Raw genomic sequence first — 19,724 nt, forward strand, 5'->3', positions numbered from 1 at the left:
GTCAGCATCAATAACAGCCCCGCGAGTTACAACCAATTGCGCATGAACGTCCGACAGTTTCACACCAGAAATAAACCACTGAAAAAAATCATTTATATCATGTGCAAAACATCACATAATATAAAACCCAAATTGCTCAACGAACCATTAAAATGAATTGGGACAGAAATCAAAAGTTAGTCTTCATTTTATAAAATCCTGATACAAACCTAATTCAAGTATAATTCTTGGCAAAGACCTTCTATATTTATTAGAATTCAAACATCCTAATATTTTCAGATGTTACATAACCAATCGTAGCATAATCCTAGGACATGACTAAAATTTTACTCTTTTCAGATGACAGGAGTTAAAAATTCCACTGGAGCCAAGCCTGATTCCATCCAGGTGGAAATCATCATTGTGAAATTCAATGGACCAGTGGAAAATGAGTGCGCTGTAGAAATGCAGTGTCTGATTACTGTCACTAGAGAGCTCCAGAGCATTTGTATAGTTCACTAACAGCTTCTGGAGGCAGTCATCAAGGACTCCATTATTATTTTGTGCCATGTCTTGAACTTCGACATTATCGACAGATCTTGGATGATTACACACTCAAATTATTCACAATTGCTACAGATTGTAAAGGTTTGTTGCTGGCCACAACTATTATGTTGATTTGTTTTTGAACCTGTAATACAAATTCAAATTTGATTAACTTCCTAAAATCATTACTAAGTCTTGCTTATTATGAAAAGAATCTGGCACAGGAAAACTTATTTAACTCATTAATTTCAGGGAACTGTAATGCTACATAACTACAGTGCATCCCACTGTAAAAGTTACCAAAATATAGCTTGGAAGAGTCAGGTATCCAGATATGGGTTGGCAAATCTTAGCAGATAAAAGTCCTTGGTGATTACAAAGGAAACTAGAGTTCCAATATGTAAGGTCATGGACTGCTCGTATGTGGATTCAGGCCCTCAATCCCTCACACAACAGGCTAGATTTTTCTGATCAGTTTTATTTTAACATCAGCGGTAAACCATTTATTTTTAAACGGATTAACACTGGTTTGAGAATGACACTGATCAGAAAATTTAGGTTGAGATTTCTGAGGTCAGCCACATAATCAAAAGGAAGCTACTAAGTGGGGGTAGGAAAATAGGATCATAGAAATTTACGGCACAGAAGACGGCCATTCGGCCCATCATGTCCGTACCAGCCAAAAAACAGCTATCGTCTAATCCCACTTTCCAGATCTTAGTCCGTAGCCTTGTAGGTTACGGCATTTCAAGTGCGTATCCAAGTACTTTTTAAATGCAATGAGGGTTTCTGCCTCTACCACCCTTTCAGGCAGTGAGTTCCAGACTCCCATCATCCTCTGGGTGAAAAAAATTCTCCTCAACTCCTCTCTAATCCTTCTACCAATAATTTAAATCTATGCCCCTTGGTTATTGACCTCTCTGCTAAAGGAAAAGGTCCTTCCTATACACTCTATCTAGGCCCCTCATAATTTTACACACCTCAGTTACATCTCCCTTCAGCCTCCTCTGTTCCAAGAAAACAACCCCAGCCTATCCAATCTTTCCCCATACCTAACATTCTCCAGTCCTGGCAACATCCTCATAAATCTCCTCTATCTCTCTAGTGCAATCACATCTTTCCTGTAATGTGGTGACCAGAACTGTATGCAAAAATATAATAAAATAGGGTGTCAGTAACAGTGAGGGATTTTTTTTTTTTTTTTTTTTTAAAGTCTCCCATTTTTAAAGTTACTTTCTTCTCAATTTTGTTTTTTTACCCTTACCACACACCATTCCCCAGGCCTGGAATATGCATCTTTAATAGCCATCTCACTTCAGAGGCAAAACTAAACCATCTGTTCAGTTACTTGCAAGAACATGCAATTTTTTTTCTCATCACCTTTTTCTCCTCCTCTCCCTCCTAATGGTGTTGATTGGATATAGTTTCACAGGCCCTTCTGTACTTGCCTAAGTGGGTATTATTCACAAAAGGCTCAACAGCGAAAGCAGGGAGACTATTCAAGTCTGATTCTGACCTCCCCCAACCACCACACATATGCAGTTTGAGCAGCAGTCAATGAATGGCCATCAGGAGCCCAAATGGCAGATGGATTTCAAAGCCGGCAAGTGGGAGGTCATTCATTTGGGACCAAAAAAGGATAGATCCGAATATTTTTTGAATGGCACTGAGGAGGTCCAAAGAAATTTAGGGGTCCAGATCCCTAAAATTTAGTCAGGTACAACAAAAAAATGAAAAAATCTAATGGAATGTTAGTCTTTTACAACTAGAGGGCTCGAATATAAAGGGGGCGAAGTTTTGCTACAGCTATATGAAGCCCTGGTTAGATCACATCTGGAGTACTGTGTACAGTTCTGGGCACCACACCTTAGAAAAGGATATACTGGCCTTGGAAAGAGTGCAGATTCACCAGAACGTTACCAGGGCTCCAAGGGTTAAATTATGGGGCGAGATTACATAAATTAAGCTTGAATTCTCTGGAACAGAGAGGTTACAGGATGATTTCATTGAGGTTTTTAGGATTTTGAAAGGAATTGATAGGGTAGATAAAGAAACTTTTTCTGCTGGTGGGGGAGTCTAGAACAAGGGGACATAACCTTAAAATCAGAGCCAGGCCATTCAGGAGAGAGGTTAGGAAACACGTCTTCACGCAAAGGGCGGTAGAAGTGTGGACCTCTCTCCCACAAAAAGCAGAAGATGCTAGCTCAATTAATAATTTTAAATCTGAGATCGATAGATTTTTGCTAGCCAAGGGTATTAGGGATATGGAGCCACGGCAGGTGGATGGAGTTAGGGTACAGATCAGCCATGGTCTCACTGAATGGCAGAACAGGCTCGAGGGGCTGAATGGTCTATTCCTGTTCCTATATCAATTCAGATCTAGTTTTGAACCTGGAACCTTTACGATCCAGATGCTTCAGCTACTCATTGTGTAAACCCACTGAGCCATCAGGGGAGCTGCAAATACACAACGACAACTTGTATTTATATAACGCCTTTAAAGTAGTAAAACGTCCCAAGGTACTTCGCAGCAGCGTTAGCAAACAAAATTTGACACCGAGTCACATAAGGAGATAGTAGGACAGGTGACCAAAAGGATTTGAAAACAAGGATGAGAATTTTAAAATTGAGGCGTTCCGAATCGGGAGCCAATGTAAGTTAGCAAGCACAGGGGTGATGGGAGAACAGGACTTGGTGCGAGTTAGGATACGGGCAACAGAGTTTTGGATGAGCTCAAGTTTATGGAGGGTGGAAGATAGGAGGCCAACCAGGAGAGCATTGGAATAGTCGAGTCTAGAAGTAACAAAAGGCATGGATGAGGCGGTCTTGGTGATGGATCGGATACGTGGTAGGAAGCACATCAAGGTCAAATAGGACACCAAGGTTGCGAACGGTCTGGTTCAGCCTCAGACAGTGGCCAGGGAAAGGGATGGAGTTGGTGGCTAAGGAACGGAGTGTGCAGTGGGGACCAAAGACAATGGCACATTTGTAATGCACTTTTAACATATACTACTGAGCAGCATGAATATCAAACACTATAGCAATAGATGGTAGTCATGATGTGGAGATGCCGGTGATGGACTGGGGTTGACAATTGTAAACAATTTTACAACACCAAGTTATAGTCCAGCAATTTTATTTTAAATTCACAAGCTTTCGGAGATTTTCTCCTTCCTCAGGCAAATGTTTGCAGGTGCGTGATATGTTAGTGGTGCTGGTGATCTCTTCTGCCACCTTGAGCCAGGCCTTCGTGGTGGCAGAGGCAGGCCACTTCTTCTCGTCCGCTGGGGAGAAGATCTCTGTCCTCCCCCTCCTCCTCATCCCATCCAGTAAGACCTGGAGTGAGGCATCATTAAACCTGGAAGCAGCCTTCCACCTGGGCTGCTCCATGCTGTAATTTTGCCTATTTTCTGCAGTCAGTGGAGGACTGCCCCTTTAAACAGGGCTCCTCCAGCTGACAGCCTACGATGCGGGTGCGCAGTCCGCCCGCTGCGCAGCTTTCCAGTGCGAAACCCGGAAGCCAAGGTAAGTGGCTTCAAGTTACTTACGATCGCGTGCCAAACCCACCAATTTCACTGGGTGCATTACCCACACACCCAGTCGACCCCCCGCTGCCAAGCTGCCTCCCTCCTAATATCGGGCCCATTATCTTCAGAATCCAGGTACACAAACTAACAATATTCCCATTTATAAATCCAGTGGCTGTTCTGCAGTATAATAAATAGTGGCAGAATTACAAATTATAGTGGTTTTTTGCCTTTTCAAATTAATTTTCACCCCTCTCTTCGGTTTAAAGCTGCATCCAGGTACAATTCCAGTCCCACAGCCGTCAGAATTAGTAGAAGATCTAATATCAAGCCTCTGCCTCGGCCATTCAAATTAGTCATGAAGGTGTGCAAGAGCCGTCCATAATTTTCCAGTTTTCGTTCCCCAACAATGAGAAAATTATCTTCTGCTCATTGGTTCAGACAGCACAGAGGAAATTAGAAACATCCTGCATGGGAAGAGGAGGGGAAGGCAGAAAAAAAAACCCTATATCCATGCCACAATCTTCCAACAAGACAAGTTCTTAACCAGCAAGCAGTGTAAGGGAATTTTTTTTCATTTTACTTCACTAGCTTCGACATTACAGCAAACACTTTAGTTGACTGATTATTTAGTAATGATGATACAGGAATGAATTTATCTACAATTGTTACAATTTGCGGCTTTTCAAACACCATTTTTCTCAATAAATTGAGCTGACAGGTTTCCAACCCACAGAGTCTGAAATCTGTTCTTTGTTTTTGCTGAGATAATGTCGCATGAACAATCAATCCCAATTGCAGTAAATTGTTAGCTGGAATTTAAGTAGGACTCCTACTATGACTCAAGTTATTCTGATGATAGAGAATACCATGCTAAAACAGCTAGCCAAATTTATTGAAACTGAAATAATTTACAACAACTTGCAGTTATGTAGCGCCTTTAACGTAGTAAAACGTCCCAAGGCGCTTCACAGCAGCGAAGATAGGTATATACCATAGCATGCATAGAAATTTAAATTACACATATTTAGAATGCCCACTTAGAGCCGACTGTTCTTCCAGCTTGTCCGAATGTCTTGAAATGAAGCAGAATCTTGAAACAACAATTTGTTTCCACAACCCTTAAGTAGGGTGTTTCACTCAAAATATGCAACGCAAAAATTCAGAGTCGAGTCTGAACACCTTTACAAAACCAAGAAGAACTCCGTACCACAAAGATCTACTTCTTTTAAACACTTGCCCCTTTTAGGACAGGATTATCAAGTGTAATCAAAGAGACAAGATTATTTTGATATACGACAATAGTACAGACTTTCTTAATATTTCCTCTGAGTAGACCACAATACCATTTAAGTAATTCCATTGAATGCCAATCAGATGGTAAAACACAGTGACTGAAATGTGGTTTAATACTGTAGTAATTGCAAACCTTACTGATAAACCCCTATCCTGTCAACAGTAAACTGAAGTGCACAATCCCAATTACATCTTGATCATGCAGATAGGCAAACCAAGCCCAGTCGACCCTGCAAAGTCCTCCTCACTAACATCTGGGGACTAATGCCAAAATTGGGAGAGCTGTCCCACAGACCAGTCAAGCAACAGCCTGACATTGCCATACTCACAGAATCATACCTTTCAGCCAATGTCCCAGACTCTTCCATCACCAGCCCTGGGTATGTCCTGTCCCACCAGCAGGACAGACCCACCAGAGGTGGCGGTACATTGATATACAGTCAGGAGGGAGTGGCACTGGGAGTCCTCAACATTGACTCTGGACCCCATGAAATCTAACTGCACCAGGTCAAACATGGGCAAGGAAACCTCCTGCTGATTCCAACCTACCGCCCTCCCTCAGCTGATGAATCAGTCCTCCTCCATGTTGAACACCACTTGGAGGAAGCAGAGGGTAGCAAGGGCACAGAATGTACTCTGGGTGGGGGACTTCAATGTCCATCACCAAGAGTGGCTCGGTAGCACCACTACTGACCGAGTTGGCAGAGTCCTGAAGGAAATAGCTGCTAGACTGGGCCTGCGTCAGGTGGTGAGCAAACCAACACGAGGGAAAAATCTACTTGACCTCATCTTCACCAATCTACCTGTTGCAAATGCATCTGTCCATGACAGTATCGGTAGGAGTGACCACCGCACAGTCCTCGTGAAGACGAAGTCCCGTCTTCACACTGAGGACACCATCCAAAGTGTTGTGTGGCACTATCACCGTGCTAAATGGGATAGATTCAGAACAAATCTAGCAGCTCAAAACTGGGCATCCAGGAGGCGCTGTGGGCCATCAGCAGCAGCAGCAGAATTGTATTCCAGCACAATCTGTAACCTCATGGCCCGGCATATTCCTCACTCTACCATTACCAACAAGCCAGGGGATCAACCCTGGCTTAATGAGGAGTGTAGAAGAGCATGCCAGGAGCAGCACCAGGCGTACCTAAAAATAAGGTGCCAACCTGGTGAAGCTACAACTCAGGACTACATGCGTGTTAAACAGCGGAAGCAACATGCTAGAGACAGAGCTCAGCGATTCCACAACCAACGGATCAGATCAAAGCTCTGCAGTCCTGCCACATCCAGTCGTGAATGGCGGTGGACAATTAAACAACTAATGGGAGGAGGAGGCTCTGCAAACATCCCCATCCTCAATGATGGCAGAGTCCAGCACGTGAATGCAAAACACAAGGCTGAAGCGTTTGCAAACATCTTCAGCCAGAAGTGCCGAGTGGATGAGCCATCTCGGCCTCCACCAGATATCCCCACCATCACAGAAACCAGTCTTCAGCCAATTCGATTCACTCCACGTGATATCAAGAAACAGCTGAGTACACTGGATACAGCAAAGGCTATGGGCCACGACAACATCCCGGTAGTACTGAAGACTTGTGCTCCAGAACTAGCTGCGCCTCTAGCCAAGTTGTTCCAGTACAGCTAAAACACTGGCATCTACCCGACAATGTGGAAAATTGCCCAGGGATGTCCTGTCCACAAAAAGCAGGACAAATTCAATCCGGCCAATTACCGCCCCATCAGTCTACTCTCAATCATCAGCAAAGTGATGGAAGGTGTCGTCAACAGTGCTATCAAGCAGCACTTACTCACCAATAACCTGCTCACCGATGCTCAGTTTGGGTTCCGCCAGGACCACTCGGCTCCAGACCTCATTACAGCCTTGGTCCAAACATGGACAAAACAGCTGAATTCCAGAGGTGAGGGGAGAGTGACTGCCCTTGACATCAAGGCAGCATTTGACCGAGTGTGGCACCAAGGAGCCCCAGTAAAATTGAAGTCAATGGGAATCAGGGGGAAAACTCTCCAGTGGCTGGAGTCATACCTAGCACAAAGGAAGATGGTAATGATTGTTGGAGGCCAATCATCACAGCCCCAGGGCATTGCTGCAGGAGTTCCTCAGGGCAGTGTCCAAGGCCAACCATCTTCAGCTGCTTCATCAATGACCTTCCTTTCATCACAAGGTCAGAAATGGGGATGTTCGCTGATGATTGCACAGTGTTCAGTTCCATTCGCAACCCCTCAAATAATGAAGCAGTCCAAGCCCGCATGCAGCAAGACCTGGACAACATCCAGGCTTGGGCTCATAAGTGGCAAGTAACAGTCGCGCCAGACAAGTGCCAGGCAATGACCATCTCCAACAAGAGAGAGTCTAACCACCTCCCCATGACATTCAACGGCACTACCATCGCCGAATCCCCCACCAACATCCTGGGGGTCACCATTGACCAGAAACTTAACTGGACCAGCCATATAAATACTGTGGCTACAAGAGCAGGTCAGAGGCTGGGTATTCTGCAGCGAGTGACTCACCTCCTGACTCCCTAAAGCCTTTCCACCATCTACAAGGCATAAGTCAGGAGTGTGATGGAATACTCTCCCTTGCCTGGATGAGTGCAGCTCCAACAACACTCAAGAAGCTCGACACCATCCAGGACAGAGCAGCCCGCTTGATTGGCACCCCATCCACCACCCTAAACATTCACTCCCTTCACCACCGGCGCACTGTGGCTGCAGTGTGTACCATCCACAGGATGCACTGCAGCAACTCGCCAAGGCTTCTTCGACAGCACCTCCCAAACCCGCAACCTCTACCACCTAGAAGAATTGTAAACAATTTTACAACACCAAGTTATAGTCCAGCAATTTTATTTTAAATTCACAAGCTTTCGGAGGCTACCTCCTTCCTCAGGTGAACGATGTGGAAGGAGGTAGCCTCCGAAAGCTTGTGAATTTAAAATAAAATTGCTGGACTATAACTTGGTGTTGTAAAATTGTTTACAATTGTCAACCTAGAAGAAGGACAAGAGCAGCAGGTGCATGGGAACAACATCACCTGCACGTTCCCCAAGTCACACATCCCGACTTGGAAATATATCGCCGTTCCTTCATCGTCACTGGGTCAAAATCCTGGACCTCCCTTCCTAACAGCACTGTGGGAGAACCTTCACCACACGGACTGCAGCGGTTCAAGAAGGCGGCTCACCACCACCTTCTCAAGGGCAATTAGGGATGGGCAATAAATGCCAGCCTCGCCAGTGACGCCCACATCCCATGAACGAATAAAAAAAAGGTGGCTAATGACAGGGGAAAAAAAGTGTTTCTTAGCAGCCACTTTAGTCTCAAGAATACAAGCAAAATCCATCTTAGATCTGCGATCTCCATAGCTTTTAAGCATGCATAGAAACACAACAGGACAAAATTGTCACATTCTTTGCCAACATCAATCTACAAACAATTTTATTAAACTTCAGATACACCTATTCATTAGCTATTACTGGATATACAATTTCACATGCGGAGAACAATTTGTTTCCTTAAAAGAGCCTCAACATCTTGCCAAGGAGGCAGCAGTAAGAGAATCAATCCTCAGAATGAATACTAGAAAGACCTACAAGCAGTCGCAAGGTAGAATTCAGCAGTGTTCTGAACCACACTCCAAGTTACAGGCAAAAATGGGCTTCAAAAAAAAACTAGGACAAATAAAACGTGGGAAATTGCAAAAATCATATATTCAGCTATCACCGGTGAATGAAAACTTATGGTAAGGCAAAACTGTTGAGGAAGCAGAGTGAAGAAATAGGGCACAAATGAAACTTTTTTTTAAAAAACGTCTTCTGGTTGAAAGCCTGAGAGTTCTAAATAATTTCAATTTCCAGAGCTCAATAGCTCTAAACTACAATGGCAACGAGAAATTTGCCAGCTCTGTATTTGGTCAGCAATATAAACTATAATAACCTCAACAAATGTTTCAAGATTTTTAACCAAAAGCAGAAAATGCTGATGGAGAGAACAGATGGAAGAACATTTCAGGCCAGGCCCTTCTTCAGATTGAAATATTTTATCTATTCTAAACTATATGTAACTGCTATGTTTAACTCACTTCTCCTTCCCACAAACCAGTAACTCCTCTGAATTCATCGATGCCAACAGCACTCTTCATGTGTGGCTAGACTGCAAGTGTTAGCAAGTTAGTTGACCATTGGGTACATCAGTGACAAGCCTAATCCTGTCCACACCAACCATCCACACTGTCTATCAGAAGTCACTAATGAAATTAGACATTACCCAGAGAGTGGTGAGAATGTGGAGCTTGCTATCACAAGTCGTTGAGGCGAATTGCAAAGATGCATATAAGGGGACGCTAGATAAGTACGAGGGAGAAAGGAATAGAAGGATATGCCAAAAGATTAGATGAAATAGGGTGGGAGGAGGCTCATGGGCAGCATAAACACTGTTTATGTATAGACCTGCTGGCCGAATGGCCTGTTTCTGTGTTGTTAATTCTATGTAATTCTAAATAAGGCAGAAGCTTGACCAATTTCTCCCCTTCTTAGCGCAGGTATGCCAATGCCACATGTACTACCGTGATCCTGTCTGGGTTCAGCTAACTCAGTACATATCATCAATCAAACCTGGGGCCATTCTGCTTTGTACAATGCAACGGCACATTACGTGATTAGTGAACTAAAAGAAAATGACATATTATGGTGTAAAAGATAAATAAGCCTATCGGCAAACATGTTCTGATAGTATTGACTGCCACAAGACAAAATTTTAATCACAGATTGCGTGGAGTGCAATTGCAATCTGTGCGACAATTCATTGACAAGTATGCTTAGCTCTATTATTTAAGCTATGCAGAGCAGCACAATGCTTGCCACCAAATTGGCTGCTAATGTGCATCAGCCCCATTGATACAATCTGTACTGAAAACCCATAAAATGCATTTAAACATCCTGAGGTTCTGACGGCTGTATAAATTACATGAACATGTGTCAAATTATTCTTTCCTAAAAAGGTGCACTTCTGAAACATTCTTATTGTAAGGATAACTGTCAACTTGTGTCCACCATCATTTTGAGCAATCCTAATGTGTCAAAGTACGATTTACACAGCAATTTTCTAACGCCGGAGATGATCCTGGATGCTCTATGTGAATATATAAATAGATTAAATCTCCATAGAAGTCTGCACAATGTCTGTAATGTTACATGTTTATGAAGAGTTTTGACATGCAATCTATGTGAGTCAAGTAATCTACTACTGTCTCCTTAATAATTGATGAAGTTACCCAATGCAAGTCCAGTAAGCTTTAAATTTGAAAATCAACACACTATTAGTGCAGTCCAGTTACAACAGAGATGGGTTGCCTGGACAATTAAGCAAACTGATTAGTTCAGATAGACTATACTTGCGGTCAGGCAAGTAGATGAGGACAGCATCTTCTCCCAAGGTTCATGCCAGAAGGTACCCAGGGAGTCAGAGCAGGTGTCCAACCAGGTTCAGGTCTAGAAGCAGTCAGGAACCAGTTGGGACAACCAGTGTGCAACCAGGTTCTTTTCTCTTTGGCTCCAACAGCCACTTTGATTTGCTTTTTTACAATGGACGTCCAGTAGCCCAGACCAGTTTGCACAAATCAGCGGCTTTAAGCAACGTGCACTGTACCTCATTTATGTCTTGAAAATTTAAGAAATGCAGTATTTGGCAGAATACACTTTTTAAAAAAATTTGGATACATGAAACAATATTGATGAATTATATAGCCAGCTGTATACAAATCCATTCCAGTCTCTAGTGCAAAGGAACCTGTAAAAATATTAAGCCCGTATACTGATAGGAGAAAGAGGGCGGCTATTTGTGTTAAGTTACAACGGTTCAATCCTATGGTGGAAATTCTGATTTCAAACCACCAAGCAAAAGCAAAATAAAACCAAAATTAATACATGTGTCCAAAATTAATTTCATTTGTCACACTACTCGCTGGCTGCTTAATCTTACTGCAACTCTTTCCAAACTGAAATGAGAGAAAAAAAAAATGGAAATTAACAAGTCAGTCAGCAAGTGAAAGAGATGCTTTTATTTCACATTTCCAGCATTCATGTTTTTTCTTTTCATCTCCTTCCATTTGCCGTTTCCTGTGATAAGGGAACATTGGACTACACCAAACTTGGTTGAGATCATACCACCAAAATAAGGATTTTTAAAATTACACTTGTGTCAACTGCTAGTGATGACACATTTAGCTATCTAGAATCATTACTGATTTCTCCAAAATCTGAGTCAGTGGAGTCTATTAGTTTATTCCAGAAAATTCAATAAGGAAAAAGTTGACCTGCAGCTGCGTTCACAGTAAAAAACGGACAGTGACTGTTGCTTTCCATTTGAAATTGGTTTAGCTCCTCACCAATTAGTTAGATTATTTAGTGATACACTAATTATCTGGTTAGGAAATCACTCTGTTCAGATAAATGATTAACCTGTATTTCCAATATTAAGATACAATGGTCCAGCAGTTATGATACTGTCTGGCAACCCAGAAATTGACAGTTCAAATCCCACTGTGGCAAGTTGTGAAACTGAATTCAAAAAATCTGGTAATTTGTGGGCTAGCATCAAAAAAATATCAATGAAAGCTACAAAACTGTCATAAACCCAACTGGTTCAATAATGTCCTTTAGGGAAGGGAACCTGCCACCTTACCAGTCTGGCCTACATGTGACTCCAGTCCCATACTACATGATTGACTCTTAATGCCCTCAGGGCAACTAAGGTCGAGCAATATATTTCGGCTTGCCAGTGTCGTCCACACCTTAAGAACAAATTTTTAAAATTGCACTGTATTAAATATTAATTCAACATAAAGACAGCTGTGCATATGATTAAATATTAAAAGTGTTGCATATGGTGCACATTTAGCAACATAGGAACAGGAGGAGGACATTCAGCCCCTTGAGCCTGTTCCACTATTCAATTAAATCATGGCTGATCTGTACCTCAACTCCATTTCCTACAAAATGCTAGCAATTATTTCTAAATTTCTTCTGTTCCAATTGGAAATCTGGCTCTTTGATGTGAAATGTCTGCATAGTTAGGAATAATAGCTAATAAATAAGTTCGACAATATTCGTTGTTTAGTCAACTCAGCTCTGCATCAAGTCAAAAAGACATAAATTATGAAATTGTTCGCTGAAATGCAACCTTATTTTAATCAATTAGGACAACTCAAATTTAATTCCCATTAAAAATAAGATTCTTCAAAGTCTTAACTCTATCATTCAATTTCCTCCTACCTTTCCATTTACATTATAATCTCTAGCTTTTATCTAACAGATCTTTCCAATCTATGCCTACCAAATTTCATAATTGCCCCTCTTTATCACTTTTCATTTTTGCTGATAGTTTTCCCATTTCTTTTTATGCTCTCTTCTTTCAAGTACTTTATCCTCCCCACAACAACTAACAAGGAAGGCCATATAGTTTCAGAATAAATATAGGAATCAATTGGAATACTGAAATCTTTCCCCCACCCCACCTACTCCAAAGGTTTAATGATCAGTGTAGAGAACAAAGCACAATTAAGTCCTGGTAAAGTACCTGCTGCATATTTTATGGTGACGCCTGCAGAAAATGTATGGATTTGATTAGTAATTCTAACCCTCAAAATACCAGTCTAAGATTAAGTTTATTTTGGTTTGAATTCCTTTATTCACACACTCCAGCTTCATCCGAACACTTTTGTAGCTTTGGATAAAAAAAACCAAAGCTATAAAAACAAGGCAAAGCATAGAGATGTATAATCGATCCTTGTATCACAAGGTCTGGACCACTGAAATTATACCAAGCTGCTCAACCAGGCAAGACTTCTTTTTAAATCAATTTGTAAACATGTATAATTTAGTTAGAACTTTCTATTATAATACAACCCAAAACACTTGCTCATTTCCCTTCAGAATGAGTCAGACATGTAAATGGATGATTAAAACCTGCAATGAAGAACTAACTGACAGCAGGGAATCTTTCTTGGTAGATTTGCAACGCTTGGAATAGTGCCATCACATTTTTTTAAAACACTGAATTATAGCATCTCAATAGCTACCACAATTGGAGTTCCAAACCCTGTCCCAACTGTTACCTGTACTTAGCCTTTCTCCAGCTTACCATGACAGTGGAAACCTCTGTTTGGCTGGATATTCGAAGCTTAAAAGCAGTTCATCTCCAACATCTTCCAGTTCTGATGAAAGGTCATCGACCTGAAACGTTAACTCAGTTTCTCTCTCCACAGATGTTGCCTGACCTGCAGAGTATTTCTAGCATTTTCTGTTTTTATTTCAGATTTCCAATATCTGCAGTATTTTGCTTTTACTCAAATCTCTTCTCATTTTTGCACTATGCAACAGTCCCTACCTCCAGAAATTACAACTCAATCAGAATCCCGTGACCTACGTTCACTCTTAACGTTCCACACTCCAATCATCCCCGCCCTTGACAAGCTTCACGGGCTCCCTATACTGTACAAAATTACTTCAAGATCTTCATCTTTGATTTGACCAAAGCAATCTCCTCCATCCATACATCCCTGTAATGATTCTGCCACCTCTCTAAAACAGTAATTGTTTGTCGTCCGTGCGCTTTGTTGCACTGTCGGTGGCTGCTCTTCTAACCACCCTGACTCTGGCCTTTGGAACTCCTTTCCTAAATTCCCCCCTTGCCACTTTCCTCCCCACTTTCAAAAGTCTCCTAAAAATGCTTCCCAACCATGCTTCCAACCCCTCCAACTTTTCCATTGTCCCTTTTTCTCTGTTCAGCATCCACAGTTTTTCTCCACTGTAAAACCTTGAGATGTCTCTGCACACTCAGGTGTTACCAAAAGTTAATTTTTTGCAACAATTAAAAAAGCATAGTTTGTCAGTCTCAACAAGGCTGGTGGGGAGGAAGGAAGGAAAAGGAAAGGGGGATTTAAAACAAATGAAAAAACCACTTAATATTAATGGGTGAACGTCACTTATCAACAAAGTGGGCAGGACCAAATCGAAGTCAAAACATGTATGTCTAAAGGGACATACATTGGAACTGAATGATGAAAATTAAACAGGAAACCATGCTATATTAACACAAATGAAAAGTTATTACTGTGCAGGCCATAATAACTTTTAGGCTATGATTCTGGTTTTACCATTAGGATATGTTCTTGAGAAATAAGGCACTGTAACACTGTCATCCCATAAAAGTAGCAGACAGGGAAATGTCTATGGATGTAGTTGATATGGACTTCCAAAAGGCATTTGATAAGTTTCCACATAAGAGACTGTTAGCTAAAATTAAAGCTCATGGAATTGAAGGCAAATTATTGACCTGGTTAGGGGATTGGTTAGGCAGTAGAAGACAGGGAGTAGGGATAATGGGTATGGACTCAAATTGCAAGGCAGTGACCACTTGTGTCACAAGGATCTGTGCTGGGGCCTCAACTATTCACTATATTTATTAATGACTTAGATAACACAATAGCAAGCCATACATCCAAGTTTGCCAATGACACAAAGATTGGTGGCTTAGTAAGTAGTATAGACGAGAGCATAACATTTCAAAGAGACACTGATAAATTGAGTAAGTGGGCAAAACTGTGGCAGATGGATTTCAACGCAGGTAAGTGAGAGGTCATCCATTTTGGACCAAAAAAAAAATCAATCCAAGTACTTCTTTAAATGGTGGAAAGCTAGGAACAGTGGTGGTGCAAAGAGATTTAAGGGTCCATGTACACAGATCACTAAAATGTAACATTGAGGTACCAAACATAATGGAATGTTAGCCTTTATAACCAGAGGGCTACAATATAAAGGGGCAGAAGTTTTGCTACAACTATACAAAGCCCTGGTTAGACCGTATCTGGTTAGACAGTTCTGGGCACCGCATCTTAGAAAGGATATATTGGCCTTGGAAGGAGTGCAGCGCAGATTCACCAGAGTGTTACCGAAGCTCCAAGATTATGAAGAGATTTTACATAAACTAGGCTTGCATTCCCTGGAGCTTAGAATGTTACAGGTGATTTCATTGAGGTTTTTCGAATTTTGAAAGGAATTGATGGGGTAGATAGAAATAAACTTTTTCCACTGGTGGGGGCAGTCTAGGACAGGGAGATATAACCTTAAAATCAGATCCAGATCAATCAGGAGAAGTCAGGAAACACTTCTTCACGCAAAAGGTGGTAGAAGTGTGGAACACTCTCTCACAAAAAGCAGTAGATGCTAGCTCAAATAATAATTTTAAATCTGAGATCGATAGATTTTTGCTAGCCAAGAACATTAAGGGATATGGAGCCAAGGTGGTTGGATGGAGTTATGATACAGATCAGCCATGATCTCACTGAATGGCGGAACAGGCTCGAGGGGCTGAATGGCCTTCTCCTGTTCCACGTCAAATTAAGCACTGTTGTAGTATAGCAATTTATGAACAAATCATAACATTGTAATCCTATTACATTTCTCATTGTGCTGTAGAAATTTCTACTGATGACATTCAATCGTATAATATAGATTTGATCAATAACCCATTATGACCAAAACACTGTTAAAGATATGATTATGGTCTTAGATGCTTGCACATGCTCAGCTGGTTATAGGTTGTAAGTAGTTCATGCATGAACGTAAATAGTTTTGAAACTGGGATAAATCCAGTATGTCATCCATCAGTACTGCAATCCACCAGGTTTTGCAATTTTGTTTGATTAGTTTCAACTTTTTTTTTTTAAAAGTTATGTTATAGCCATGATTTTCTTAGAAAGCAAAGTCCCAATCTCAGCTCTATGCTCTCCAGGAAGTGATCACCAGATGCAAGCTATTTCTGAGCGTCTGTACAAGCACTCCCAAGTCTGGTATAATCACTGGTCAGATTCAGAGGAAATCAACTTCTTCCAAAAGTGTGCCTTTAAGAGAAATGTTTCAAAAAAATTATTTTATAGCAATGTTCATTTATAGGTCTCCTCCATGAATCTCTTCTTGTGGGCTAAGTTGGGTGACCTCATCAAAATAATGAGCCAGAGTAACAACAACTTGCATTTACAACCAAAAGAATGACACCACAGAGCTTCCAAATAGTCAAAGGAAAACAGCTAACAAGCCAAGAAAGATGAGATTAGAATCAGTGACTGAAAGCTTAACAGTAGATGGATTTTGAGGTAGTTTTCAAAAAAGGTGGAAAAAAAGAGGTGAAGAGGTTTAGGAAGGGCGTTCTCGAGGCAGCTGAAGGCTCTGCCACCAATCATGGGGAGGGGTAAGGATCCACAGAGGAATGGAGTGTTTGGGAGGGGATATAGGACTGGACGAGAGTGCAGAGATAATTTGGGGCAATGCCATACAGGGATTTACAGATAACAAGGATTTGAAATCTAGTACTTTGGTGGATGGGGAACTAGCTTAGGTCAGAAAGGACGTGAATAATGGGTGAGCAGGACTTTGTGCGGGACAAGATATGTGCGGTCGAGCTTTGGACAAGTCGAAGTTTATGAAAGGAGGAAGATGGGAGGCCAGCAAGGAAAGAATGTTGGGAGTAGTCATCTGGAAATGACAACGGTATGTATAAGGGTTGTGCCGCAAAGGGGAGGGACTGAGGTAAGGGTGGACGCTGTCAGTGTTGCAGAGGTCAAAGTAAGCTGTCTCGGTGATGGACAGGATGTGGGATTTAAAATTCAGATGAAGGTCGAAAAGTACTTCAAGATAACAAATGGTCTGGTGCAGCCCATGAAGGACAGAGTTAATGGCAAGGGATCAAAGTTTCTAGCAGGGGTTGAAGACAATGGCTTTGATCTTTCGGACACTGAGCTAGAGGAAGCTGTGACAAATTCAGGACCTGATGTTGGAAAAGCAGCCTGACAGCGCAATGGCAGTTAATAGGTGAAGAGAAGTAGTGTAAATGTCGAGCTGCGTATTGGTGTACATTTAAAAGCTAATCCCATCCTTGTGGATATCTATGGGGCATCAGGTAGATAAGGAAGATGAGGTGGACTCCAGAGGTGATGGTGCAAGGCACACAAGAGAAGCCATTGCTGGAGAGGTAATGAGGGCACTAGGATAGATGAGACTGGAACCATTCAAGTGTAGTGCCAAAGATAAGGATTACAGGGGAGAGGCATTGGAGGACATAGCATGGTCAACTATAGCAAATGCTGTAGAAAAGTTGTGGAGGATGAGTATTGATGCACCACCTTACAAAGGATAGCATTCATGATTTTGCCTCAGGCCATTTTGATGATATGTGTGGGAGCTGGACTAGATTGATTCAAACAGGAAAATTCAAGAGAGATGGTTACTGAGCTGGTAAGCAACGATATGATTGAGGACCTTAGAGAAGGAAGAGTGGATGGAGATGGAGGCAGTAGTTGCAGAGGACCAATTGTTTGAAAGTGGGTTTTCTGAGGCAGGGGGTGTTTTAACAGATGGTTTGAATCGATGATGGCTTTAGAAAGAGAACTACTGATGATGTCAGCTGCCGCTGTGGCTAGGAAAGTTGAGTGAGATGGGGATCAAAGGAGCAGGAAGTGAGTCTCTGATGATATGAGCTTTGAGAATGGGGGAGGAGAAGTTAGATGAGAAACAGCAAAAACAAGGGGTCCTGGGCTAAAGTAATGGGGCAGGGTGGAGGGTGGGAGATTGGGTCTCAGGGTGAAAGAAAGGCAAGTAGCAACAAAGGTAACAGATGGTTTCAATCTTAGAGATGAAGAAATCCATGAGCTTGTTATATTTGACATTTGAGATGAAAGGGAAAGTACTCAAGGCGGCGGTGGCGACAATGGAAAAAAGGAGCCTGACGTTGTTCTCCCTTCTAACACAATAACTGAGTAATAGATTTTTTTTGTTTGAGGAGAGTGAGGCATAGCAATGATTCCCTTCTCTGGGGCGGATGTGTTGCAAATGGTTTCCTACTTCGGCAGTCATCATCTCATTCTATGCAGATTTTGTTTTTGTAGGCATGAAGTAACTTTATGGCAAGTAATTATCAGGAATAGTACTTCCCTGTAGAATTATTCTCTCTCTTAGCCTCAGGAGACCACTCCCAGCTGCATCAGCTTGACATTTTCAGTCTACCTTAGTGAACTATGAAATTCTACCAATTAAGTGGCTATGTGCGTAAAGTTACAGTCAGTTTTGTATTTTGCTCTTGCACACACTAGGAACCGGAGCAAGATGACCCAAACTCATTCCACTTCGGACCATTCAGCAGATGAGGTAAGTTTTACCCCAGTTTGGGACAGATTTGAACCAAGGTCCCAAAGATGAAACAGATGAATAATACACATGTTGCCACACAATCCCCCATATTTCATTATGCATAATTTAGGATTGTTGGCCAAACATGCACAATTCAGTACAACTTTAAAATGGCTGCCACAGCAAGCCACCTCAGCTGCAATACCTGCATTTATTCAGCATGGAAGAGACCTCATGCATAAATATACATCAGAATGTAATGTGAAAAAGTACACTTTTGAGCTCTGCAAGATATACAGTAGTGTAGTAGTTATGTTACCGGACTAGTAATTCAGAGAATGTGAGTTCAAATCCCACCATGGCAGTGGAGAACTCAATTAATAAGAAATCTGAAATCCATCAATAAAAGTAACCACCCAATTGGTTCACTAATGTTCTATAGGGAAGGTAACCAGCAGTCCTTTCCTGGTCTGGCCTATGATTCCAGTCCCACACCAATATGGTTGACTCTTAACTGCCCTCTGAAGAGGTCTAGCAAGCCACTAAGTTGTATCAAATTGCTACAAAGAATTAGAGGTTCAAGAAGGCGGCCCACCACCACCTTCTTGGGGCAACTTGGGATGGGCAATAAATGCAGGTCTTGCCAGCGGCGCCCACATCCCAAGAATGACTTAATAAAAGTCCTCATATCTATTTAATCTATTTTCCAATGAGACAATAAATGGTACTTACTGTTCTCTCCTGGGCACGGCATGCCTGGCTTTTCGGGAATGCTGGGGAAAACTAAATAAATGGGAAAAAGGGCAAAATTAAAAAAGGTGAACATTAAAGAAATCAATCTGGTGCATTTTGTAAAAATAAAGCTATAGTATCCTTTCTCCACTTCGATCTGCCCATACAGTGCACAGCAGGTAAAACTGAAATCTGCTATTGTATATCTCAGTGTCGACTCTAATTCCTGCATGCTGTCAACTGCATATTATAAAAAACATTTGAGAACTGTTGACAAATGCAATGATGATGGAGAAGCTATGTATTTATCTGGAACTTTAAATGGGTAAAGTAGCTGTATAAAAAGGGTACATCTCGGTGAAAACAATACATGTTTCCAAGTAAAAAGTAAAAATAATTCAGATGCTAAAAGACAAACCAAAACAAAAATGCTGGAAACACA

At 41.7% G+C, this 19,724-nt stretch overlaps 1 protein-coding gene across 1 annotated transcript in view; it reads right to left on the reverse strand.

The window, feature by feature from the left end:
• The window catches only part of prkcz (protein kinase C, zeta), a 377,802-nt gene that overhangs the window by 315,294 nt on the left and 42,784 nt on the right, over positions 1-19,724 (reverse strand). Inside the window, exon 4 of the mRNA XM_067970242.1 lies at positions 19,283-19,333. Coding sequence (XP_067826343.1) covers positions 19,283-19,333 — 51 coding nt within the window. The remainder of the gene's footprint in view (positions 1-19,282; positions 19,334-19,724) is intronic.

This window comes from Heptranchias perlo, chromosome 32 (assembly GCF_035084215.1).
Source record: "Heptranchias perlo isolate sHepPer1 chromosome 32, sHepPer1.hap1, whole genome shotgun sequence".
In the NCBI taxonomy this organism is placed as follows: domain Eukaryota; kingdom Metazoa; phylum Chordata; class Chondrichthyes; order Hexanchiformes; family Hexanchidae; genus Heptranchias; species Heptranchias perlo.